This window comes from Trichomycterus rosablanca, chromosome 2 (genome assembly GCF_030014385.1).
Source record: "Trichomycterus rosablanca isolate fTriRos1 chromosome 2, fTriRos1.hap1, whole genome shotgun sequence".
In the NCBI taxonomy this organism is placed as follows: domain Eukaryota; kingdom Metazoa; phylum Chordata; class Actinopteri; order Siluriformes; family Trichomycteridae; genus Trichomycterus; species Trichomycterus rosablanca.
Genome location: NC_085989.1, coordinates 7,591,747 through 7,616,456, shown reverse-complemented (window position 1 = coordinate 7,616,456; position 24,710 = coordinate 7,591,747). Strand labels below are relative to the sequence as shown.

The 24,710-nt window shown below is 39.1% G+C and overlaps 1 protein-coding gene and 1 long non-coding RNA gene across 3 annotated transcripts in view; both read left to right on the top strand.

Moving 5' to 3' along the window:
• Positions 1-24,710, top strand: part of LOC134329349 (growth factor receptor-bound protein 10-like) — a 63,270-nt gene that overhangs the window by 34,410 nt on the left and 4,150 nt on the right. Inside the window, exons 6-10 of the mRNA XM_063010586.1 lie at positions 17,106-17,262; positions 21,083-21,198; positions 22,519-22,593; positions 22,917-23,054; positions 24,197-24,307. Of these exons, the coding sequence (XP_062866656.1) occupies positions 17,106-17,262; positions 21,083-21,198; positions 22,519-22,593; positions 22,917-23,054; positions 24,197-24,307 (597 nt within the window). The remainder of the gene's footprint in view (positions 1-17,105; positions 17,263-21,082; positions 21,199-22,518; positions 22,594-22,916; positions 23,055-24,196; positions 24,308-24,710) is intronic.
• LOC134329356 (uncharacterized) lies at positions 617-4,572 on the top strand. 2 transcript variants are annotated; one of them, XR_010014862.1, is made up of 4 exons: positions 617-2,329; positions 2,428-2,503; positions 3,313-3,616; positions 4,415-4,572. It is a non-coding gene; the product is annotated as an uncharacterized LOC134329356 (long non-coding RNA). The 2 variants fall into 2 exon arrangements; XR_010014864.1 differs by lacking the exon at positions 3,313-3,616 and having other exon boundaries at positions 649-2,329.

Below are 24,710 nucleotides of genomic sequence, written 5' to 3'. Positions count from 1 at the left end.
CTCATACTAGGTCAATTTGGTCTCCATAAGCAGCTATTATTAACACACACACTCAGTCTGTCTCAGTGTCTGCTGCCTTGTCAGCTGACCGTGATCATGCGTGCTGCTGGGACGTGGGTCCCTCAGGGATGACTTGACCCAGCGTTTCCAAAAACACCATCATGAGAACTTTTCTGCTTTCTACAGTCTACAACTTTTAACTCAGTGAAATTGAACAGAACTATAATAGAGAAATAAAACAGAATTATTCCAAAAGCTTTTTCCTTCTTCATTTTTCCTTCCTCACCTACCATGGCTCAAACTGCAGAACATTTGAATTTGTAAGATGAGGTGAATGTGGTACAACACACAGTTCATCGAACCCTTCAGTCTATGGGGCTGGGTAGCCGCAGTCTAATCAAAGTGACCATTCTAACTCCTGTCCACTGCACTTATAATAGATATTCAGGTGTCAAAACTGGACGTCTGAGCAATAGAACGAAGTCGTCTGGTTTGATGAGTCCTGTTTTCTTACAGAGCATGTGGCAGTCACATGTGCATTGTTTACCTGGGGAAAAGATTGCACCAGGATGCACTCTAGGAAGAGCCACTTCACATTGTACAGGAGACGTTTTCAGCATAATCCAAAGCGACTTAGAGTTGTGACAGTATAAAGTCTAAGCCATTGAGAGTCAAGGGTCTTGCTCAAGGGTCCAACAGTGGCAACTTGGTGGTGGTGGTGGGGCTTGAACCAGCAACTTTCTGATTAATAGTACAGTACCTTTTTTTTTTTCTATTTTTAATTTTATATTTCCCCCCAAATTTTCTCCCCTAATCTAGTCGTGTCCAATTACCCTGATTGCATCCTCCACTGATTCAACCCTCCACCGCTGACTGAGGACGCTTCTCAACTGACACACACCCCCTCCGACACGTGCTCAGTACAGACTGCATTTTTCACCTGCACGATTCGAGTTTATACATACAGATCAGCACTGTGCGCGGAGAGCCACACCCTGATCAGCATTATTCCTCAGCCCTGTGCAGGCGCCTTCACGTAATTGCACCAGTTATGAGGACCCATGATCTGTAGCAGCAACAAATTTATTTCATCATCTTAATCAATTGTTACGGCCTAGTCTAGGTTAGGCTGCAACACATATAAGGAAAATGGTATAGTTAGGGGAAAATAGACCACCAAGAACAAAAGAGTAAGTTTTAACCAAGTGTATTTACAATTGTGAGACAAAGCAAACCAGTATACCTTCAGGAGTGACCCAGGCCAAAATAACAAACAAAACACACACTATCTAATGTACCCACTAAAACTAGCTTCCCTAAAACAAAAGAAGAATTAAAATAAAAGACAAAGTACTTCCCTAACTCCCTACCTAACATAAACAGAGCACATAACATAGATGACAAACAAAATGGCAGCCACTCCCTACCACTGGTGTACAAACAACATAGCTATATACAAGTGAATTATTTACATAGCAATCTAAATCCAAATCAGTAAGCTTTCTCAGTAGTCACAAATACAGGTAAAATGGTCATACACAGGCAACAAGGCAATAGGCAACAGGCAAATTTAAACAAGCAAAAGGCAATGGGCAAAAAGGCAAACACACACAACAAGCTCCAAACAAAAGAGAGAGAGCGAGGCGGGGCTCCTCAGCTCCTTTTAAAGGTGAATGGCAGAGATGAAGACCTGGGGTGGATCTGATCCAGGAGGGTAGGAGGTAGACTCTGGACTGGATCCTGGAACACATATATACATATACATATACAACACAACATTTTATGGACATGACACCTCCCCCCATAAAGTTGAACTTTACAAAAGTTCATTCAAGGGGTCATAACAACGTGACAAGGCATCAGCTACAATATTTTCAGAGCCCTTTCTGTGAAGGATAACCAAATTAAAACCTTGAATAATTAGCGACCAGCGCATAAGGCGTTGGTTTGTGTTTGACATGCGTTGAAGAAAAACCAGGGGATTGTGATATGTGTAAACTGTGATGGGAACCAAACTACTACCTAAATAAACCTCGAAATGTTGCAAGGCGAGAAGAAGAGCTAAAGCCTCTTTCTCGATGGTACTATAAGCAAGTTGGTGTTTGATGAATTTTCGGGAGAAATAACAAATAGGATGATCAATTTGGTGATTGTCCTCTTGTAATAGGACAGCGCCGGCACCCGTTTTGCTAGCGTCCACTTCCATTTTAAACGGCTTATCAAAATCAGGTGTGGCAAGAACAGGAGAACTACTCAATAAAGCCTTCAAGGAATCAAAAGCAGATTTGCAAGCAGAGGACCAGACAAACGGGACATTCTTACCTAAAAGGTTAGTAAGAGGCAACACCACATCAGAAAAGTTTCTACAAAAACAGCGATAATAACCGGTCATCCCCAAGAAGCGTCTAAGCTCACGTTTTGTTTTAGGTGCTGGGAAGGAGCTAATAGCTTGGATCTTTGCATCAAGAGGTCGTACAGTACCATTACCAACAGTTTTTCCAAGGTAGGTTATCACACCTTTTCCAAACTCACACTTTTCGAGGTTCAGCACCAGGTTAGCATCTCTAAGTTTGGTAAAGATCGTTTCTAGTAATTTCAGATGGTGCATCCAAGAATCTGAGTAAACAACCACATCATCCAGATAAGCTTCACAGTTTGGTACATCACCTAACACTATATTCATTAGTCGCTGAAAAGTGGCTGGAGCGTTTCTTAAACCAAATGCCATTACGGTATACTGAAGAAATTTATCTGGTGTAGCAAAAGCAGAGATCTCAGAAGCTTGAGACGTAAGGGGAACTTGCCAGTAGCCTTTTAAAAGGTCAAGTTTACTAATGACTTCAGATGAACCAATACGGTCAATACAATCTTCTAGTCGAGGAAGAGGAAATGAATCAGGAATCGTCACAGAGTTTACTTTCCTATAGTCGGTACAAAATCGATAAGTATTATCTTGTTTCGGGACCAGTATGCACGGGGAACACCATGGGCTATTACTAGGGATCGCAAGATTGTTTTCCACTAAATAATCTGTTTCAGCATTAAGGAGAGCACGTTTGTAGGGGTTAACACGGTAGGGATGTTGTTTAATAGGCGAGTGTCCATCAACATTAATGTCATGTTCCAAGACCGAGGTGCGGGATGGAACATCGGAGAACAGTGTCGGGAATTTACTAATTAGAGATCTGATCTCAGACTGAGCATCGAAAGGCAAGTGTGACAGTTTTTCAGAGAGTCGCAACAAAGCATCAGAGTTAGGGAGATGAGAGCAAGGAACAATATTGCGACCTAGATGAATGTCATCACTTTCAGGAGCATATTCCAATATTGAGGCGACAGCTAACACCTTAGGCGAAGAAGGTGAGGGCAAAGACCCAGAAAGATCGCCCGTATCAATGGAACTGCGATCAAGGTAGGGTTTCAACAAATTCACATGACATATGCGAGTCTTACTACGGCGATCTGGAGTTGCTAATATATAGTTACTGTCAGTTTGCTTTTCAATTATTTTATAGGGACCGGAGAATCTGGTTTGCAAAGCGAAACCAGCAACAGGTAAAAGTGCCAGGACCCGATCCCCAATGTTAAATGTGCGACTGACTGCCTTGATATCGAAGTGAGCCTTCATTTTCTTTTGAGAAGAACACAGATTTTCACTAGCAATTTTTCGGGCCAAGCAAAGACGTTCACGGAGATTAGTAACAAACATTTGAAGGTTATCACTTTCTGTTGATGATGAGGATAGCCACTGCTCATAAAGCACTCTAAGTGGGCCACGGACAGACCGTCCAAAAACAAGAGCATTTGGGCTAAACCCAAGGGATTCTTGTACTGTGTCCCTAATTGCAAACAAAAGGAGGGGTACTCCCTCATCCCAATCCTTTTGTGTTTCAAAGCAATATGCTCTTAGCATATTTTTCAAGGTTTGATGAAAGCGCTCAAGTGCGCCCTGAGATTCAGGATGATACGCACTAGAGACCGAATGTTTAATTTGTAGTTCACGTGTTACTTGTGCAAATAGTTTAGACATAAAATTGGTACCTTGATCCGACTGAATGCATTTTGGTAGACCGAAGGTTGTACAAAATTTTATTAAGGCCTTAACCACTGACTTTGACTTTATGGAGCGCAATGGAATAGCCTCTGGAAATCGGGTAGCAGCACACATTAGTGTTAAAAGGTAACAGTTTCCTGAGCGAGTCTTTGGCAAAGGACCTACACAATCAATTAGTAATCTTTCAAATGGCTCTCCAACAGCAGGTATGGGATAAAGTGGAGCCGGCGGAATAGACTGATTCGGTTTTCCAACCATTTGGCAGGTGTGACAGGACCGACAATAACGAGTCACATCTGTTTTAAGAGAAGGCCAAAAGAAATGCTGAATGATGCGATTAACAGTTTTCCTTATTCCTAGGTGACCAGAGAGATGGTGATCATGAGCCAAAGACAAAACTAAGGACCTGTATGGAAGAGGAACCACAATCTGTTTAACAGTCTCACATTCACTGCTTGAACTTACAGGAGACCAGGACCTCATCAATACTCCATCCTTAATAAAGTATTGTGAACGACCTTCTGAGTCCTTCGTCTTTTCTAATGTTAAACGAAAACAGGAAGCCAGTGTTTGATCAGCATTTTGGGCAGAGATTAGTGCAGTACGAGTTACCGTATCTGCGACCTCCTCAGATAATGGAGAAGAGACAGAGGTATTAGACTTATACTTAACTTTAGTGGGAGGAATCACACTAGACACTTTGTCTAAGTTATTTTCACCCAAAAATGAGTCAGACAAATCAATTATATCAGAAAACTTTCGTGCTTGGGCACGAGTTAACACACAAACAGGAAACAGAGCTGAGGCTTCTTCCCTTGAAAGATCAGCATGTTCCACAGGTTTATTTACTACCTCTGGTAGAGCAAAAATTTTTCCTCCGGCTATGTCATTACCTAATATCAAGGAAATACCACCCACTGGTAATTCCGACCGAACAGCAACTTTTACAAACCCCACAAAAGTTTCAGTTTTCAAAAACACTGAATGCAACGGAATTCTGACCACACCAAGTTCAATACCTTGTACCAAAACGTCAGAACCACAATAGGACTCATCAGAGAATGGCAGTGCACTACCTAATATAAGTGACTGCGCAGCCCCTGTATCCCGGAGTATCTGTATAGGCTTCTTAACATCACTAACCTCTGATAGTGACACAACCCCACTAATGACAAACGGTTTAAACACAGGTTCTATAGTGGAGCAAGGAACCATCTCTGCTCGACCTCCAACTTCAGAAGGCAAGGTAGACAAAGCATGGACCTTTTTAACAGAACTGTTTGAACGAGCACGTTTACGCTGCAAAGTGGGGCACCCACTGATAATGTGACCTTTCTCATGGCAGTAAAAGCAATCCCGTGTTTCCACAGGTGAAGTAGGGGCATCGGATCGGGAAGAACTAACAGCCTTACTAGATTTTACCGTTATGGTGTGACTACGTTGGGGAGCTGAAAACACAGTTTTATGAGTCAAAACAAATTCCTCAGCTAAGGTAGCAGCAGCAGACATTTTGGTTACTTTCTGTTCATTTAGGTAAACAACGATTTTCTCAGGCAAGTTGTTCTTAAAGTCCTCTAACAGCACCAGTTCTTTAAGTTCAGCATAGGTTGTAACGTTACTAGCTGCACACCATTTCTCAAACAATGTGGTCTTTTCTCTAGCAAATTCTACAAACGTTTGACTGGGGTTTCTTGATAAATTTCGAAAATTTTGTCGATAAGCCTCAGGGACCAATTCATATGCTCTAAGAATAGTGCCTTTTACTATATCATAATCCCAACTTTGCTCCAACGAAAGTGACGAACAAACCTCTTGAGCTTTTCCCACTAATTTGCACTGTAATAACAATGCCCACAAGTCTTTCGGCCAATTAAGTGCGGTAGCAATCCTTTCAAAAATTGAAAAATAATTATCCACCTCAATTTCCCTGAAAGCCGGCACCAAAACAACCTGTCGACTGACATCAAAAGTTGCAGCACTACTTACAGCTGTTGAACGGAATGGGGAGCGGGGCCTGGGCACCGGTGGTGCAGCAGGTGTCGAGACTTCGATATGGGCTGGGATGTGAGCCGCAGGAGAGAGCCTGCTCCGTGGTCGAGGAATAGGACTGCTACCTGCTAAGCTCAACCGCTTCAACTCCACCTCCTTGTCTGCCTCCACCTTTACTGCTTTTAGGCGCAACCCCTCAGCCTCCCGCTCTTGGATTTTAATTTCCAGCTCCAACTCCTTAAGCCGGATTGCCAGCATTGGGTCAATCCCGGAGAAAAAAGTGCTACTGGGATCCATGCGTGTCCGCACCACTGGGGCGTCTGCAACCTCAGTGGCTGCCGCACCCAGGGAAGGACTTGAAGCAACACCCAGAGACTCTTCCTTTTCCGGTAATATCCCCCTTTCAACCAGCTGAGTGCTCAACTCCTGCTTAATCTCATGTTTTGGAGCATGACGAGATATGGTAGCAGAGAAAAAGTCAGCCACAAGCAGTAAATCAGCCTTTCGACACTGATCAAACTGTTCCCACGTAGGGAAAAGGGTAAACTGGGTGAAATCAAATTTTTCCATACCTTACACAATCTGGTTTAAACAGAGAAACGATTTAGGAGAGACTCTAACAATAGGTACAGAAAACTGCCAAGAAAACTACTCATGTATCCCGGACGAGCCCCCATTTATGTTACGGCCTAGTCTAGGTTAGGCTGCAACACATATAAGGAAAATGGTATAGTTAGGGGAAAATAGACCACCAAGAACAAAAGAGTAAGTTTTAACCAAGTGTATTTACAATTGTGAGACAAAGCAAACCAGTATACCTTCAGGAGTGACCCAGGCCAAAATAACAAACAAAACACACACTATCTAATGTACCCACTAAAACTAGCTTCCCTAAAACAAAAGAAGAATTAAAATAAAAGACAAAGTACTTCCCTAACTCCCTACCTAACATAAACAGAGCACATAACATAGATGACAAACAAAATGGCAGCCACTCCCTACCACTGGTGTACAAACAACATAGCTATATACAAGTGAATTATTTACATAGCAATCTAAATCCAAATCAGTAAGCTTTCTCAGTAGTCACAAATACAGGTAAAATGGTCATACACAGGCAACAAGGCAATAGGCAACAGGCAAATTTAAACAAGCAAAAGGCAATGGGCAAAAAGGCAAACACACACAACAAGCTCCAAACAAAAGAGAGAGAGCGAGGCGGGGCTCCTCAGCTCCTTTTAAAGGTGAATGGCAGAGATGAAGACCTGGGGTGGATCTGATCCAGGAGGGTAGGAGGTAGACTCTGGACTGGATCCTGGAACACATATATACATATACATATACAACACAACATTTTATGGACATGACACAATGCACTGCATTTTGCTGAGTCAGTAAAATACCGCAAAGATGAACATACAGGTAAAAAAGCTCTCACTCTGTCCCTCCATTCAATCTTTATTTATGTACAAAAACTACTTTTAATTAAGTAGGGCCTGCAAAATTGTTTTCATGTTGGAAGCAACCGACCTTACTTATGTTACAAGCTGTATGCTGGATATGCAGTTGTCTTATGTTTATTATTATTATTTTAAATATAACTTAGATATACAGTTATAATATGACATACTCCTTTTGGTGTAGCAAATAAATACTGATAATTTAACATTTATGTTTAGGTTTTCATCATATTGTATATCGCCACTTCTCTAAATCATATCGAGTTTTTTAGTCACCCAGCCCTACTTCCAAGTAAGTCTGTGCAGCCACGTTTTATTTGTCGTTCTTCTTCACTTCTATTTAAAGGCATTTTTCATAAGCTGGTAAATTGTCTTGTCAGACCACATGGGTGTGTATGTTTTTACAGTATACGCTTACGTAATCCAAACACATGATATATGAGTTCAGTGTACACGGCTGTGTGTACCGAGGGCTCAAACTGGATTAACTCCGTCTGATTCGGCGATAAGGGGTACTAGTCAAACTCCTACAGACAAGTCGCTGGATCATGTTTCGAACAGTCCTGTGTTTTGTTGACGCTTTCAAGCTCCAGTTACATGTAACACAGTCCCCATTTATCCTTTTTAAATGCAGGCTTTACACGTCTTGTCACAGGTGCTCAAGGTTTAGCTTTTATTTCCTGCTTATACTGCTGGAATAGAAGTTCACATGTAATGGTATGTTACGGCAGGTCTGGAGGGCTCGAGTTCTCCTCGGTGGTTGGTTTCCCAAGATATTGTTTCGTCTTGTTCACGACAAGCTGACATTTTTTTGTTTGTCTATTGCACAGATTTCTAATTAATTCTAATTTTTCTAGTTTGATTTATTTAAGTATATACAAATGTGGGTTTTGGCTGGTTTCATTTTTAACAGACATTGACTCAAGTAATTACTGACATATACATTTACGGCATTTAGTAAACTGTGACAGCATTTTGTCTGAGCAATTGAGGGTAAAGGGCCTTGCTCAAGGGCCCAACAGTGGCAACCTGGCAGTGGTGGGGCTTGAACCAGCACCCTTTCGATTACTAGTGAAGTACCTTAACCACTAGGTTACAACTGCCCCCCACTGACACGTGTTTCCTCCACACTCCTTGCTAATAGGTGTATAAAAATAGGACAGAAAAAGTATTTAATGCATTCAACTTTGTGGAACAGTTTGAGGAAGGCCCTTTTCTTGCTCCAGTTTGACTGTACCTATGTGCACAAAGCGATGTTAATAAAGACAAGAGGTCGGTTTGAAAACCTAGTGAGCTGCCTTGCTGCCTACTGCCTAGAGCAGTAGAGAAGATTCTAATAAGATATCGAACTTTTAAGGCAGGTTATTCAGACTACGGCAATTATGTCACCGCAGTTTTCACTTACTAAGCTAACACTGTTAGTCTCAGGCCATTCAAACCAATAGGCTGAGGCAGCACAACCCGCTAACATGGCAGCTAACATCTCCCTCCGTGTACCATAGCGGTTAAACTGTCCCTGTCAAGCCCGAATTTGCAAATAAATGACACTCGTGCACCTTTATACGAATTAAAAATCTGTACGAATTTATTTAAAGAACTGCTCCTCATTCGTCTGCCATATTTGTAATTTTTTTGTAAGAAAAGTTGTGCTGCACTGAATGCTGGGATTGGCTTCACCGCTAAGGAAGCATCAGATGCTCCCTCATTATTCAGTCAGATTATAGCTTTGAAATAAGGCACTTCAGTAGGCAGCATTTTAAGGCAGCCAAGAATTCAGACATCCATCTTCTCGGGAGAGCGTAGAATGACGTAAAATGCGTCTATGTAGTAGGTTTTCTGACAGACCCAAGGTTTGAAGGAACTTTGGTGGCATCACTGAACAGCCAAACCTTTTTGTCTTACCTAATAGGCACAGATTTCTATGGGCAAAATAGAGGCCAACACTTTACTTATGCTCATGGTTTTGGAATGGGATGTCCAACTAGCTTATGGTTATGTGTCCACATACTTTTGGTCATATCAAGTGTGTGTGTCAGGCAAATATACCCTCGGACACTATCTGGGTCCCCAGGAGCGGAAGACTAATTGGCTCTGCTAAATTAGTTTAAAAATAAGGTGGTCAGTACTTTATTATTATGAACGAAATGTTTTTGAAATGTTGATTTGTTATTATTATTTAATTATCTACTTTTATATATATATATATGTGTATATATGCAGTATATATATATATATATATATATATATATATATATATATATATATATATATATATACATATATATTTTTTTTCTCTTTTTGATAATTATTTGTATTGCTTATAAACAGAAATGAAATAATTGTATAAGTATTAAAAAAGGTAGTCAAAATAAGCTAAAGCTTCAGACTACACCTTTTCGGTTAGTACAAATATGGATGTATAAACAATATGGATGTATAAATGTTGAAAAGGAAAAAAACCTAAATTAAATAAAAATGAAAATTAAATGAAATTGAGAGAAAAAATAAAATAATGAAGATTTAAGATTTAGATCTTAGAGGATGCAGTACAGGAGAGATTGAATTAGCAACCACTGTCTATCAAACTTTAAGGTGTTGATTTTTGTGCAAAGGCTACTTGTTTTGTTCTTTTTTCCACATACATTAGTGTTATTGTAATACACTTGGTAATATGATTTGTAACTCACTCACTCCCTCACTCACTCTTTTAAATACAACATTTAGCTGGTGATAGTTTTTTCCAGGGTGTCTATAAGCTCTGTAGTATTTAGTATCAAAATGTCAGGGGTGCATCACATCAATATTGCTCTGTCTTAGTGACACTGCTGTGTAAATGGACACACACACACACACACACAAAATGAAACATCTGACCCCACTTAATCTACAGGCTTTACATTTTTAAATATACACGCATATACACACGCACACACATGGCTGCTTCAAAAGAATGTGTCTGGTGCTGATTACAATTAGCCAACATTTCTCCTTAAGCCTTTTAATAGTGACACACACACGCACACAGACCTCTCCTGAGACTAATAATGACTCACTATTGCATTACCTACATTCCTTCTGCATTTGCTCACACTAAATTTCTGCAAAATTGTAATTCCTGCAAAATGTTTAGATAATGTAAAGCTAGATGTGCAGTGACAAGATGTGCATATGTATTTATCTAACGTACAAAAATCCTGAAGATGTGGCAAGATCATTTGGTAGAATGTACTGCAGTATTTCATGCATGGTCACTGGCACTTGTTCTAAGTATAGTGAAGGGCATAGAACGTAATTAGTTCTCTGTTATACAGAGGTAAAGAATATGCTACCAATATATTAAGATCATAGGTAGTCTGCCATGTTTTTATTTGTGATCAGATGAGATGGGTGGAGTAAAAGTCTCTGTATGTCCCCCTGAATTTAAAATGCGAATGGTTGAAGGAATTTAAACAAGCCAGCCTTGTTTTATGGTTTGTAGGTTTATGATACACTTTGATTAAATAGTTTCAACACTATAGTTTCATAATGTTATTTTTTTGTTTGTTTTATGAACATAAACCAGCATTTGTGTTATTGAGACATTTGTTGGATGCTAGTTTTCCTGGAACCAAGATAACTTACCCAAGTTAAGACATCTAACTTAGCTAATATAGGACCTACCACCTTTCAAATGAATACTTACAGATTATAACATGAGCGCTCTTCCAGCCTACTAGAAGATCCAATTGATACTTTTTAACTTACCTTCCAATGTACAATGAAATAACTGCATAGTCTAGCCTAGCAACACTGGTTTACTCTTATGTGACCGACAGAAGAGCCACCAATTCTTAGCAAACGTTTGCTCACAGTCACATGACTGAGACTTCACATTTAAACAGCCTTAACCAAACACTCTGCAGAATGGTTTTTCCACCCAAAGGTGCACTTGGCCACAATGGAAATGCGTATGCAAAACCCAGAGAGGGCGTTTTAAGAATGCTCTGCAAACATTTGCTTGCTACTTTATAAAGGGGTTGGCAGTCTACCCCTCACCTTTCTACACTAAGTGTCGAGTCAGATTTCATGATATTGTTTCTCAGCAACAAGGTGTGTGTGTATGTGTGTGTGCTTGCATATGTTGATATTATCTTACCTCCTACTCAAAGTGTACACCCATTTCAGCCATTAGTGTCAATCATACAGCTACAGCAAAAGGAGCGTCATGATCCTTAGTCTTCTTACTTTGCAGATATTAGATATTGCAATATGGGATTGGAGTAGGCTGCACTTTAGTGTGTTTCGAGAGCAGTAACATTCTGATATGCTGAGCTTTCAGAAAGTCAGAGGGAGGGTTTTTTTTTTTTTGCTGTGGAGTGAAAACAGTGAGTGTTGTACATACTGGATGTGTCGGTGTAAGAGTTTGCGTCCCTCATGGCTTTTAAATGAGAAAGGAATTTCTTTTCACTTTCACAGCTGAGCTACAATTTAAGGAGTTCCAGTAAATTTAAGATGAAACTGAGACGTATCCAGCCACAAGGCAAGCATCCAAAACATGAATAAAATAATGCAAAAGAGACCCAAATAATTTTACAATGATAGTGCATTTATAGCATATAGGGGGTGCAGGAAGAAAATATTAAAACTTTTTATTACTATAATATTAATATTACAAGTTTTATTACAGGTTTTTCAAAAGCTGCTGTTAAAAGAAGTTATAAAGGCATACAAGTGTGCCTGTTGACAAACAATTGTTGTTAATGAGTAATTGTCACACAGACTTGCAGTGGTGCTGACTGCCACTGAAATTCTATTTTTTAAATAAAGAATAGCCATTTAAAATAATAAATAAATATATAATTATTTATAATAGTTATAATAATAATAATAATACATTTTTGGCATTTAGCAGACGTTTTTATTTAAAGCGACTTACACAGATGAGGCATAACATTATGACCACCTTCCTAACTGACTGGTCTACGGCTGTGCAGCCCCATACGCAACAAACTGTGATGCACTGTGTACTGACACCTTTCTATCAGAACCAGCATTAACTTCTTCAGCAATTTGAGCTACAGTAGCTCGTCTGTTGAATCGGACCACACGGGCCATGACCCTGTCGCCGGTTTACCACTGTTCCTTGCTTGGACCACTTTTTATAGATACTGACCACTGCAGACTGGGAACACCCCACAAGAGCTGCAGTTTTGGAGATGCTCTGACCCAGTCGTCTAGCCATCACAATTTGGCCCTTGTCAAACCTGCTCAAATCCTTACGCTCGCCCAATTTTCCTGCTTCTAACACATCAACTTTGAGGATAAAATGTTCACTTGCTGCCTAACATATCCCACCCACTAACAGGTGACGTGATGAAGAGATAATCTGTTATTCACTTCACCCGTCAGTGGTCATAATGTTATGCCTGATCGGTGTACTGTATTGTGACAGTATATTGTCTAAGCAATTGAAGGTTAAGGGCCTTACTTAAGGGTCAAACAGTGGCAACCTAGCAGTGGTGGGGCTTGAACCAGCAACCTTTCAATTACTAATCCAGTACCCTAACCGCTAAGCTACAAGTGTTTTTCAGTTTAGTTTAATAATAATAATATGGCACCTTGTGGTTGCAGATGCATAAAAATGTAACATTGATTTGATAAAACATATTGATTCATTTAAGTTATCAGCAATATCTAAAATTATTTCTATTTGGCTTGCTTAAACTACATTGTCAAAAGTATGAGGACATGCTTCCTAATTGTTGAGTTTAGGTCTCACCTGTTGTATAAATTTTAAAATACAAATGAATAAACCTAATTATATTAAATACATGTAATGCTTTCAATTACATGGAAAACGTTTGGGGTGCAGCATGACTGTGCATTTTGCACATTCAATAAAGACATAGTTGACTGGTTTGGTGTACACTGACTTCAACTCCATTGAACACCTTTCAGATGAATTGAAATATGAAGGTGAGATGGGGGGGGGCAACCCCATATTAATCCCTATGTTGTTTTAGAATGGGATGTTCAACAAGCTCATGGCCAGGTGTCTTCATACTTTTGGCCTTATAGTGTCCTTGCAACAACTTTTCAACACACAACAGGACATTTTTGTAAGAGAAGACTTCTTTAGGACTAATACTTGTCTTTGAAAACTTAATCTTGGTCATGGGTAAAGGTTCTAATAAATTTCATAGTCCCAAAATGAACCACCACTGGTATAATACTAGGCCTAATCTGTATCTATTTGCCCTTTTGTCTTTTAAATTTTGTACTAAGGGTATGCAAACTTTTGCACTCAGCCGTATTCATGCACACACACATTGGAGGTGTCAGTTCCCTCGTGTTAATCCCGTGGAATCAGAGAAGTGTTCACTACAGCTGTCCATCAGCACACTTGCTTTCTTTATTCTTGCTTGCCTTTCTTACCTTCACTACTCCTATTTCTAATCTTTCTTTCCTTTCACCACTCTTCTCAGCAAGTCTCACCTCCCTCCCCAACCTCTATCACAGCCTCTTTTTTTCTTTCTTCTCTCCACCCCTTCTCTTGCTTGCTCTCGCTCGTCCTCTCTCTCTCTACTGCTCTCTCACCGGGAGGAAGAGAAGGTTGGCTCAGTGTAAAAATGCCATCGTACTCTCCGGACTGCTGCCTCTACCAAGCTGTAGAGGTAAGACTGATCCTTAATGTAGTCCTACGCTAACTTTATGTACACTTTACAAGGGCTAGGTGATAAAATCCTCTGTCATTGTAATTGTATATAGCACTAATGGTATATATCACTTCGTAGTTCTGTTTTGTTAAAAATTATTTTTTTTGAACTCAAGCCGTATTTACAGGACAGGTCTATTGTGCCTTTTGATGACAAATTTCTCTTGCATAAATGAAATATCTCTTCTCTTTGACACTGCATGGAATAAACCAGTTTTGTAGTTGACTTGAGATAAGTAGGACTGTTTTGTGATGGTTTACAGTACTGCTCTATTGATCTAGCTATACCACAGTATTGCATAATATTACCCAGCCTAACCCTTTAAAAGTCTTTAAATAAATGTCTTGCATAGGCACATTTAATTACAATCATATGATTTAAATAGCTTGAAGGTAACTGAATCACACTGATCATTTATTTGTACTTTTGCTTGGATGACGATATGATCATGCAAATATCATACAAAAAAGCTGGGACAGTATGGAAAATTTATGTAAGAAGAGTTTCTTCCATTTACTTTGACTTTAATTTCATTATAGACACTACAAACCCAGGACAGTTTTGTCTGGTCAGTTTAATTTTATTTGTTGATATATTACCATTCCAGCTTTTTAGGCCTGCAACACAATACAAAATAGTTGGGACAGTAAAGCATTTACCACTTTGTTATGTTGCCATTCCTTTTCACGAAACTTAAAAGACATTTTGGCACTGAGGATACCAAGCAATAAAGTGTTTCAGGTGTTCCTGCAAACATGTTTTAAGACATTGTCACATTTTTTGTTTCAATATTCTTTACACATTCTCCATTTGGTACAGGTCAGGACTGCAGGCTGGCAACATTCTTCTTTCATAGCCATGGCTTTGTAATGTGTGCAGCATGTGGTTTTTGCATTGTCTTGTTGAAAAATGCATGGACGTCCTTAGAAAAGATGTCGTTTTGAAGGCAGCATGTTGTTCTAAAATCTCAGTGTACATCACAGAGGTATAAATGACTTTTGCCAGGGTTTGACACAACCCCATACCTTAACAGACCCTGGCTTTTGGACTTAATGCTGTTCTTGGTCCGGTCCATTTCTTCCAAGAAATATCTAAAATACTGATTTTTCTGACCACAGTAGATGTTTCCAGTGTGTTATGGTCCATCCCAGATGCGTCCGAGCCTAGAGAACTTGACGTCACTTCTGGACATGGTTAACATAAGGCTTCTTTTTTTCATGTTAGGTTTTACGTGGCATTTGCGAATGTAACTCTGTACTGTATTGCTTGACAAAGGTTTGTCAGATAATTTTCTCATGCATTAGTTGACAAACTGAAGATCCTCTGCCCATCTTTGCTCCTTAAAGAATCTTAAGAAGTCTTTCATGGATTCTGCTTTAATACCAAATCATGATTACAATCACCTGTTTTTACCGCATTACAGGCCCTAAATTTCCCCTGCCCTTTTTTAAAAATGTGTTGAAGGCCTGAAATGCAGGAATGGACATATTATAAATAAATGAAATGAAGTTGACAAGACAAAACATACTACTGGTTTTCCATACTGTCCTAGCTTTTTGATTTGTAAGTGTTATTCTAAACCAATCAAATTTCAGTTTGGTCTATTTGTAGGACTTGAGTTATATTTATTAGTAATTATATGTAAAAATATGTAGTGTGTTTGTGTATGTAAATAAAAGTGTGCATTGGATACTTTCTGTCAGTCTTGCAATGGTGATTGGGCAGTTGTAGCTTGTTGGTTAATCGGAAAGATTGCTGGTTCAAGGCCCACCAATGCCAAGTTGCCACTGTTGGGCCTTTTAGCAAGGTCCTTAACCCCCAATTGCTTGGACAATATTAAGCCACAATTGTAAGACCCAATGGATGAAAGTGTTGGCAAAATGGCAAATTTCTAAATGTGATTGTATGTGTACAGTCACCTCCAAAATTATCAGCACATTGAAACCACAAAATTAAATGATATTAAAGAACTTTCTGCACTACCAAACAATCAGTTTTTCTCTATTAAAAATCCAGGACTACCCTCAGATAGATGTCCCTAACAAGTCTAGGTAAACGTTTGACTTCAGTTTAAGACAACTCGAGCTTTAATGAGACAGCCTAAAAGAGGATGCAAGAGTTTGTAACACCGAGGATTCGCGAGGATTACAGTTCGTGATTCTTTTTCCAAATATAGAGACACTACCTTTATACCAACAAATTGTGAAATTGTACAACCTTTTTGTAATGGTTTTTACCCACAAACAAATATTACTATATAATAACAACTTTCTCTGTGATCTTATTTTGCTGTTAGAGTATAGAATGTTCTAAAACTTAGATGCGTGAGTAAGTGTGCATGTCCAGAAAGTCATGCTACTTAGCACGCCAGATTAGGTTCTGCCTAAACGTGATCAGGAACTCCGAACACATGGCTGAGGAAGAATCAGACATGCCTCACATGCTTTCGAATACAAACACAGATGCAACATTTCTGTTCCTGGAAACTTTCTCTAACCTGAGATGATTCACCTTCTTGGCAGAATTCATCACTGCAGAATGTTTTAGACGTTTCTAAGGTGTATGACTGTGTGCTTGGGGCGGCTCGGTGTGTAGCACTGTTGCCTCACAGCAAGAAGGTTCTGGGTTTGATTCCCAGGTGAAGCGGTGCAGGTCCTTTCTGTGTGGAGTTTGCATGTTCTTCCTGTGTCTGTGCAGGTTTCCTCCGGGAGCTCCGGTTTCCTCCCACAGTCCAAAGATGTGCAAGTGAGGTGGTTTGGAGAAACAAAATTGTCCATGACTGTGTTTGACATTAAAAACTTTAACTGATGAATCTTGTGTAAGCAGTAACCACCTGTTATGTCATGAATGTAAGCAAAGTGTGACATTAAAATAAAATAAATAAAACTGTGTGCTTGTTCTGTCTAGATCATTAAGGTGTATAGTGAGGATGGCGTTGGAAAAGTGGTGGAAGTTCCTGCTCATACGACAGCCAGAGACGTCTGTCAGCTCCTGGTCTATAAAAGCCACTGCCTAGATGACAACTGCTGGTCTTTATTGGAGCATCATCCGTTGCTTGGACTGGGTAAGTGTGAATGAGTGGTAATCATCAGCCAGTCCTAAAGCACATGGTGTACTGTTCCGTAATGTGGGGCTTTGTGAGCTCTTGATCCCTACAGCTGGAGATTCACTGCACACTCAGTCATTTTAATGATCATTTATTATTTATATAGTCCTCAGATTTTGCTTCTTTTAAACCTGCCTGGGTATTTAATAAAATAAAAAACTAAACATTTATAAATATTAAGCACAGCACTGTGGTCCTGTTGAGTCTTTAAACCATTGCTTTGTCCTTTTTTTCTCAGCTTTTATAGAATTTAAAGTTGTGCCATAGTGCTCCTGTAGCAGCTTCAATGTAACTGGTCATTACATGGTTTCATATCCTTCAGATATTATTGCCTAAAAAACTAAATAACACAAGCTTGGAAAAATTGCCACTATTTAGGTTTTCTTTATTTGACTATAATAGCTCTCACTGTAGTTTTAGGGAGTCCTGACCATTAGAATTTGATGAAATAGTGTGCTGCTTGTTGAAAGCAATCGCTTGAAAATCAAAGTGTACCCCTGCAAGAACACGTACCTCAATTTGGAAAACAGGATACTAAAGCATGTCTGTCAGTATATAAAGAGACAAACAATTCAGGTGTGAAATAAAAAAAAAGACAGCATGACAAAAACGGAGGAATTAGCTGCTAATCTGGCAACCAATCAATGAAGACACCTGTGGCTACCTATTTGTTAGTCTGATTATAGATTTAAGCCCTGCTGCCCCCCTGCCTTTGCCTCAGCGATGGGCAGAGAGGGAAACACCCTGATTACAGCACTGTGCTAGTCACACAGTCGATTGACAGAAGTGTGTGTTACACAGGATTGAAACATTTAGTGTAAAGAAACAGAATAATATGTTACATCCGTCTGTGAATGTGTATCCAGCAGAGCTTAGTGTCAAAAGGCTTACAGTTCTAATTTTACCTAACTACAGGGTGGATAGTAATGAGCCATTCAAGAACACTATTTAGCATTAGCATTGCCTAAATTACAGAAGGTGAAATCTTGCGATTTATGAATTTTTTTATTTACTAACCATAAAACACCTAATGCAGGACTGTTTTAAACATATACTGTATCAAATCTGTTTAGCCAACAACATTCTGCTTCCAGGACAGCCAATCACACATTAGCATAATTCAGGACGAGAAAGTCCAACAAGGATGTAACACCTCACCATGTCTGTTTAACATCCTTAGAGAACAAGTTATGAAAAAGGCGCTACAAGGATTTGCCAGGGGAGTCAGGATTGTTGGAAAGACCATTAGCAATCTCAGGTATCACCAGAAGAACTACAGGAGCTGGTGTGTTATATCGAGAAGGCTGTAAAGGAACATAGCATGCTGATAAATGAAGCAAAAATGAAAGTGTTGGTGAACATTAAAGAAGTACTGGAGATTGGAACAAGTGGTTTCCTTATATTTGGGAATTAAAGTATCAATACTGTAGAATGTGCTGGGAAGTATAGTCAAGAATGGCAATTGGAATGGCAAAGATATAGAAATTGACCAAGATATAGAAAACAAGTCAATTTGCACTATCACCAAGCTACGACTGATGAAAGCTCAATTGTAGAATTTACACTTCATTATTTCAAATGAATAAATAATATCTAGAAATAAAAATTAATAACATCTAATTAATAAGAATATTATTAATAGTTCTCATGCTGGGAACTATACAATATATTTTCCTATATTTAGCATGCAGGCTATGATGTCATCTGTTTTATGCTGCTGGTGCCTAATTGGCTCCAGCTCCAGCTTAAAGTTGTATACAGTGCGGTCAGCTTTATAATACATTTTATTTATATAGCGCTTTTCAAGATACTCAAAGACGCTTGTCGGTTCAGGACACTTTAGCGCAACATTAAGACACGCTTCCAGAAATGGTTCTCTTACATAATCCATTAGCTGCCAGGCCCCTGACTGAGCCATGATCTGCCCTGGTGCTCAATGCAATCAAGCTATATACATGACCTCATCTCCCTGTAATGCTTTCTCTCTCTCTCTTCCTCTCTCTCTGCTTTGATTTTAGCAACTCGGTTTGTGATGTGGGGCTGGATGGTGTCTAATTTTGTTGAAAACATGCACACAATAAAGCATAATTATGCAACACAGTCTTAAAAACATGCACAGTTTTATATGAATGTGCAGAACTACCCAAAACTAATACCCTCCCCCATTGTTGCTCTTGCACTCTTAAGTTCTTACTAGATAGGAATGAGTATTGTGCCATAGTGCCTAGTGGCCCAAGTTTTCAAGTAAAGCAAACATCTATTTTTACTTTATGCCAAATCCAAGCGTTCATGAACTTTTTACTACAATACATTTTTTTTTTAAATAGTATGTGATATGGCCCTCTGTGCCGATTGCCCCAACCTAAGCAAATACCTTAATAAAATCATCAAACATATTCTGTAATGTTTTTGTTGCATCATTGCACGTGAAACAGGTTTAAATGGTTGAGACATTTATAACAATATCTGACAACAGACCACAACAGCACTGTTTCATTCCTGCAGAGGAGACTCAACATTGTTCACTTACACTAAATACTAATCCTTAACTGTCAGATGTGGGTGTCATATTTTAGTCAATGTGTTTAGTGGAGGACATGAGCTACTAAAATACAGTTCACATCATTTATTTTTTGCATTTTTTCACACTAAATTCAAAACTTTATAAATATTTTTTTACTTAGGGTGTTTGGGTGGCACAGCAGTTAATTATGCTAGCCCTCAACTGCTGTGATGTGGGGATTCAGGGTTCTAAGCAGTGCTGTCGGCCGGTCAGGTGTCTGCACGGACATGACTTGCCAGTGCCAATTTCCGGGGAAGTAGATAAAAATAGGAGGGTTGCATCAGGAAGGGCACTAGGTGTAAAAACTGCACCTTGCCTGGTAAGCAGACCAGATAGAGTGTGGTGACACCTAATATTTCTCGAATTTCCCCCATGGGGATCAATCAATAAAGGAATGTTATCTTAATATAATATTCATGGTTCTGTCAATCACAGCACATGTTTTATTTTGCTTTGCATTTCCAATGATCCAATTTTTCCAATGGTGGAATCATGAACCTTGTCCTTATCTGAGGTAATCAGAGGCCTGCAGTTTCTAACAAGCTTCGTTTGTTGTGACTTTCTGGATTTGTCATCATTGCATTAGTGTTTTTTGGTAGTTCCTTTCTGGGAAGATTTTCTGTATTTGAAGATAATGGCTCTCATTAGTAGATGCAGCATGAAACTTTCCTCTGACAAGGGTTTTCCTGAATTATCTCCAAGCTCGAGTGGTTAAATTCATTACATTACATGCATGTCAATTTTTAATGCAGTGTTAACTGAGGGGTCAGGTATTGACTGTAGGTCTCAAGTATTCAATATTGTATTTCTGCTTTGCCCTTTATGCACAGGCATTTTTATGGACACTTTTCATATTTAAATATTAATGTTTGGACCATAGAGTATTAATTCATGTAATTCTACAATTTCCTAAAATCCTGCACTGTAAAATGTACTTAAATGTTGGATGATATGCTCACATATCACTTGCTAAAAATGCTAATAAAATAATGCTTCTTTTATACCTAATCCTGGCAGCATTACTTGTTAAATGAAATTAGGAATTAGCATATAATTATGAAAAATGTTTAGTATTGATCTTACAGTCTCATCCTCACTGCTCTTGCTCATAGTTTTCCCTTTTGCCATTTCACCAAAGATCTTACTACATGTTTGGTCTAATCCTGGTCTACGTCAGCTGATTGTGTATGTGGGATTGTGTGTGTACATGTGCAGAGAGGTGTTTGGAGGACCATGAACTGGTGGTCGAGGTGCAGGCCTGCATGTCTCCAGAGAGCAAGTTTCTCTTCAGGAAGAACTACGCCAAATATGAGTTCTTCAGGAACCCACTGGTGAGAAATCATCACTTGTTTGTACTTGTTTTTGTTTATTGTAGTCTATTCTTATTAGCCTAGTGAGAAGAGTTGTGGATTACCAACTGGAAGGTTGTTCCTTAGGAATAACAGATACAAATTTGCAAAATGTGGGTGCATTTTGTTATCAGCAAGACTAAAAAATGTACCGCCACCACCCATAGGCATTAATCTGCCCTCGTGTTATTATTATGCTTTTTCTTTTTTTTCTTTTTTTTTTTTAGCTTTTTTGGCAAAGGCGGACAGATCACTAATCGCACTAGTTCACTAATTAAATTCTCAAGGCCTTTGTGGGAAAGAAAACATCACATTCCCACCACAATACTACACTGTCAGAATTACAATATTTTCTGTATAACTCTTTTTAAACACCAGACCTGGCGTTGAGTTTGTATTGCCAAAAAGGTAGTTTTGTCATATCTGACTACAGAACCCAATGTCTGGTGAACTTCCAGCACTAATGTTTCTTCTGGCGCATCTTCTAAAAGACTTTATTAACATGAAGATTGCATCTGCAGGTAAATGTTCTAGTCTTGCTAATCACAAAATGCAAATTGTTTGTCTGTAAAAATGTTTTTAATCCATTTTTCTAATTGTGTTTGGGGTAAAATATACCTGTATCATCTCCCAGGCATGTTCATTTGAGCTTTGGTGATTTTTAACCTATTAGTGTCATTCCTTTGTTCAATTCATGAAATTAAAATAGGTAGAATTGTCAAAAATACCTGATGATAGCCGCACAGGTGGCACAACTGTAAAATACGCTAGCACACAAGAGCTGGGATTTTGAACACATTGTTTCGAATCTCAGCTCTGCCATCCGACTGGACTGGGCGGCCACATGAACAACGATTGGCTGTTGTTCAAGTCGGGGAATAATGCATTGACCAGGGTGTGGCTCTCCGTACACAAAGCTGATCCGCATATGAACTCGCCTCGTGCAGGTGAAAAGATGCAGTCGGTTCTGTACACGTGTTGGAGGGGGCGTGTGACAGTTGCGATGCTCGTCAGTCGGCAATGGAGGGTAGTATCGGCACAGAGGAAGCGTAATGCAGTCAGGGTAATTGGAGACGACTAGATTAGGGAGAAAACTGGGAAAAATTGCAAAAAAAAATAGAAAAATACCTGATAATATAGGTTAACAGTTATTATTTAGAAATCTGTTGAACAGCCTATGTGATATATGAAAAATAAATCTTTTATTAGGATGATGATGGCATGATTTGTATGATTATTATGACTAGATACAGTTTGATTAGGTTACTAAGAAAGTTTTTTGTCTCTCACACATTTCCACAGAATTTCTTCCCAGAGCAGATGGTAGCATGGTGTCACGAGTCCAACGACACAATCCCACCATCGCAGCTACTGCAGGTTAGATACACACAAACATACACACACTTACACACAAAAGCACATTAATGTACGCTGCTTGCCCCATTGTACAGTCCAAATATGACTTGTCAGAGAAGCTCCATGCCTGACACACAAATTGTAGGTCATCTCTCACCTCGCTCTTCATCTCACGCGATTTTAATTTAGGCAAACCCTGTGTCATGTAATTTACTGACAAGTAAGTGCCTTCACATGTCTGTGACGTTTGTGTGTAAGACACCATTAATTTACCTTGTGCATGAAAGCTTTTCATATTAAACAACTAGTCTCTAGATGGTCTCCTGTTCTCCTCCCCCATGCAGAATTTCTTAAATTCCAGTCGCTGCCCCGAGATCCAGGGCTTCCTCTACATGAAGGAGACTGGCCGCAAGTCCTGGAAGAAGCTCTACATGTTTCTGCGCCGCTCCGGTCTTTACTTCTCCACCAAAGGAACGTCCAAGGCAGGCTGGGCTTTTTTCTTCATTTATCTATATTTAGAAATTAGGTTGTATTTTCCAGAATGGACACGAGTGCTTTAATGACTTGGCAGTATTTGCTAAACGTGAGCCAAACTGAAATTGATTCCACATGTCTGGACTGCAATAATGAAAAAAAAAATATGGGGCCTCATTTTTAAAATATTTGTATTGCCAGATTTTATAATACATCCCGTGTATTTGATCTCGAGTTAAAAGTGTCATAAAAATTGAGGTTTGTAAACCTAAAACTGACATGACAGTACAAACATTTTGTGTGTTCCTACAAGCTCACTTTTTCCTGACCTGCATATGTTACTGAAGAGAGTGGGTGACTGTATGCTTGAATTTATAAATGAATCTGACGTTAATGGTTAAAATGGAAAAGAGGCAAATAATCAAAATTAACAACTGACATTAAACATGGCAAAGAAAACAAAAAACATGAGGAAACACAGAACCAGGAGTTAAATTATCGCTTTATTTATAAAACAACTACATTACCCATGTGACAAAATATTAACTGAATATTCTGTCTATATATTTGTATAGTAAATACGGCCTTGTTTATTGGTCATACAAATTGAAGTTAAATTTAATTAAACTTATAACTTGCTTAATAATTTCACTTTTGCTTTGTAATTATGGATTTTCTGATGTAGTGAGTATAAATACACTATATAGACAAACATATTGGGACATCCCTTCTATTAATTGAATTCATGTGTTTCAGTAACAGCAATTGCTAACAGGTTTAATAAATCAGTTATATAAATTAAATTATATGCTTCCAACTTTGCAGCAAAAGGTCTGTTCCGGTATGCCCCTGTGCACAGAGCAAGATCTGTAAAGACATGAAAAAGGCTTGTTTTAAAGAAACTCCAGTGGTCTACACAGATCCCTGCCCTTAGTCCCACTGAACAGCTTTGGAATGAACTGAAACCTCAAAGTGTTGTGAGAAGCCTTCTTAGAAATGTGGCTGTTGTTTTAGCTAAAAAGATCACATAGAGGTCACTCTATTTTAATACCATTTATTTTTTAGGTCAGGTGTCCAAATACTTTTGGCCATATAGTGTATACATTTGTACTTTTTCTTTTACTCAGTATGTTTTCTGTGCCTCTTTTAGGAGCCCAGACATTTGCAGTTGCTCTCGGATCTGGAAGAAAACAGTTTGTTCACTATGATGACTAGCAGGAAGGTGCACAATGCTCCCACCGACTACCAGTTCTGCATTAAGGTAATACAGAAATCTCAATCCAAATTTAGGGCACAGAGTTTAGTTTAATTGTCCATCACACAAACATGATGTATGGCTGGAGAGAGAGCTACAAGATGCTGCGATTCTCGTTGGGAGTTTATTAGAGGGACAACCCAGTTAGGATGTTTTTGAGAGAAAGCTAAGTAGGGGAGGTTGAGATGGTTTGGGCATGTGCAGAAGAGGGATAAGAGTTATATCAGGAGAAGGGTGCTGAGGATGGAGCATGGGTGTGGTTAATGGGTGCGGTAAGGGAGAACATGTAGGTGGTTGGGGTGATGAGCAGGATGCTCAGGACAGGGCAAGATTTGAATATTAATATTCATATTTACATTTACTCAAATTAATTTCACAATTGTCTCTAAAGATGCTAATACTTGACATG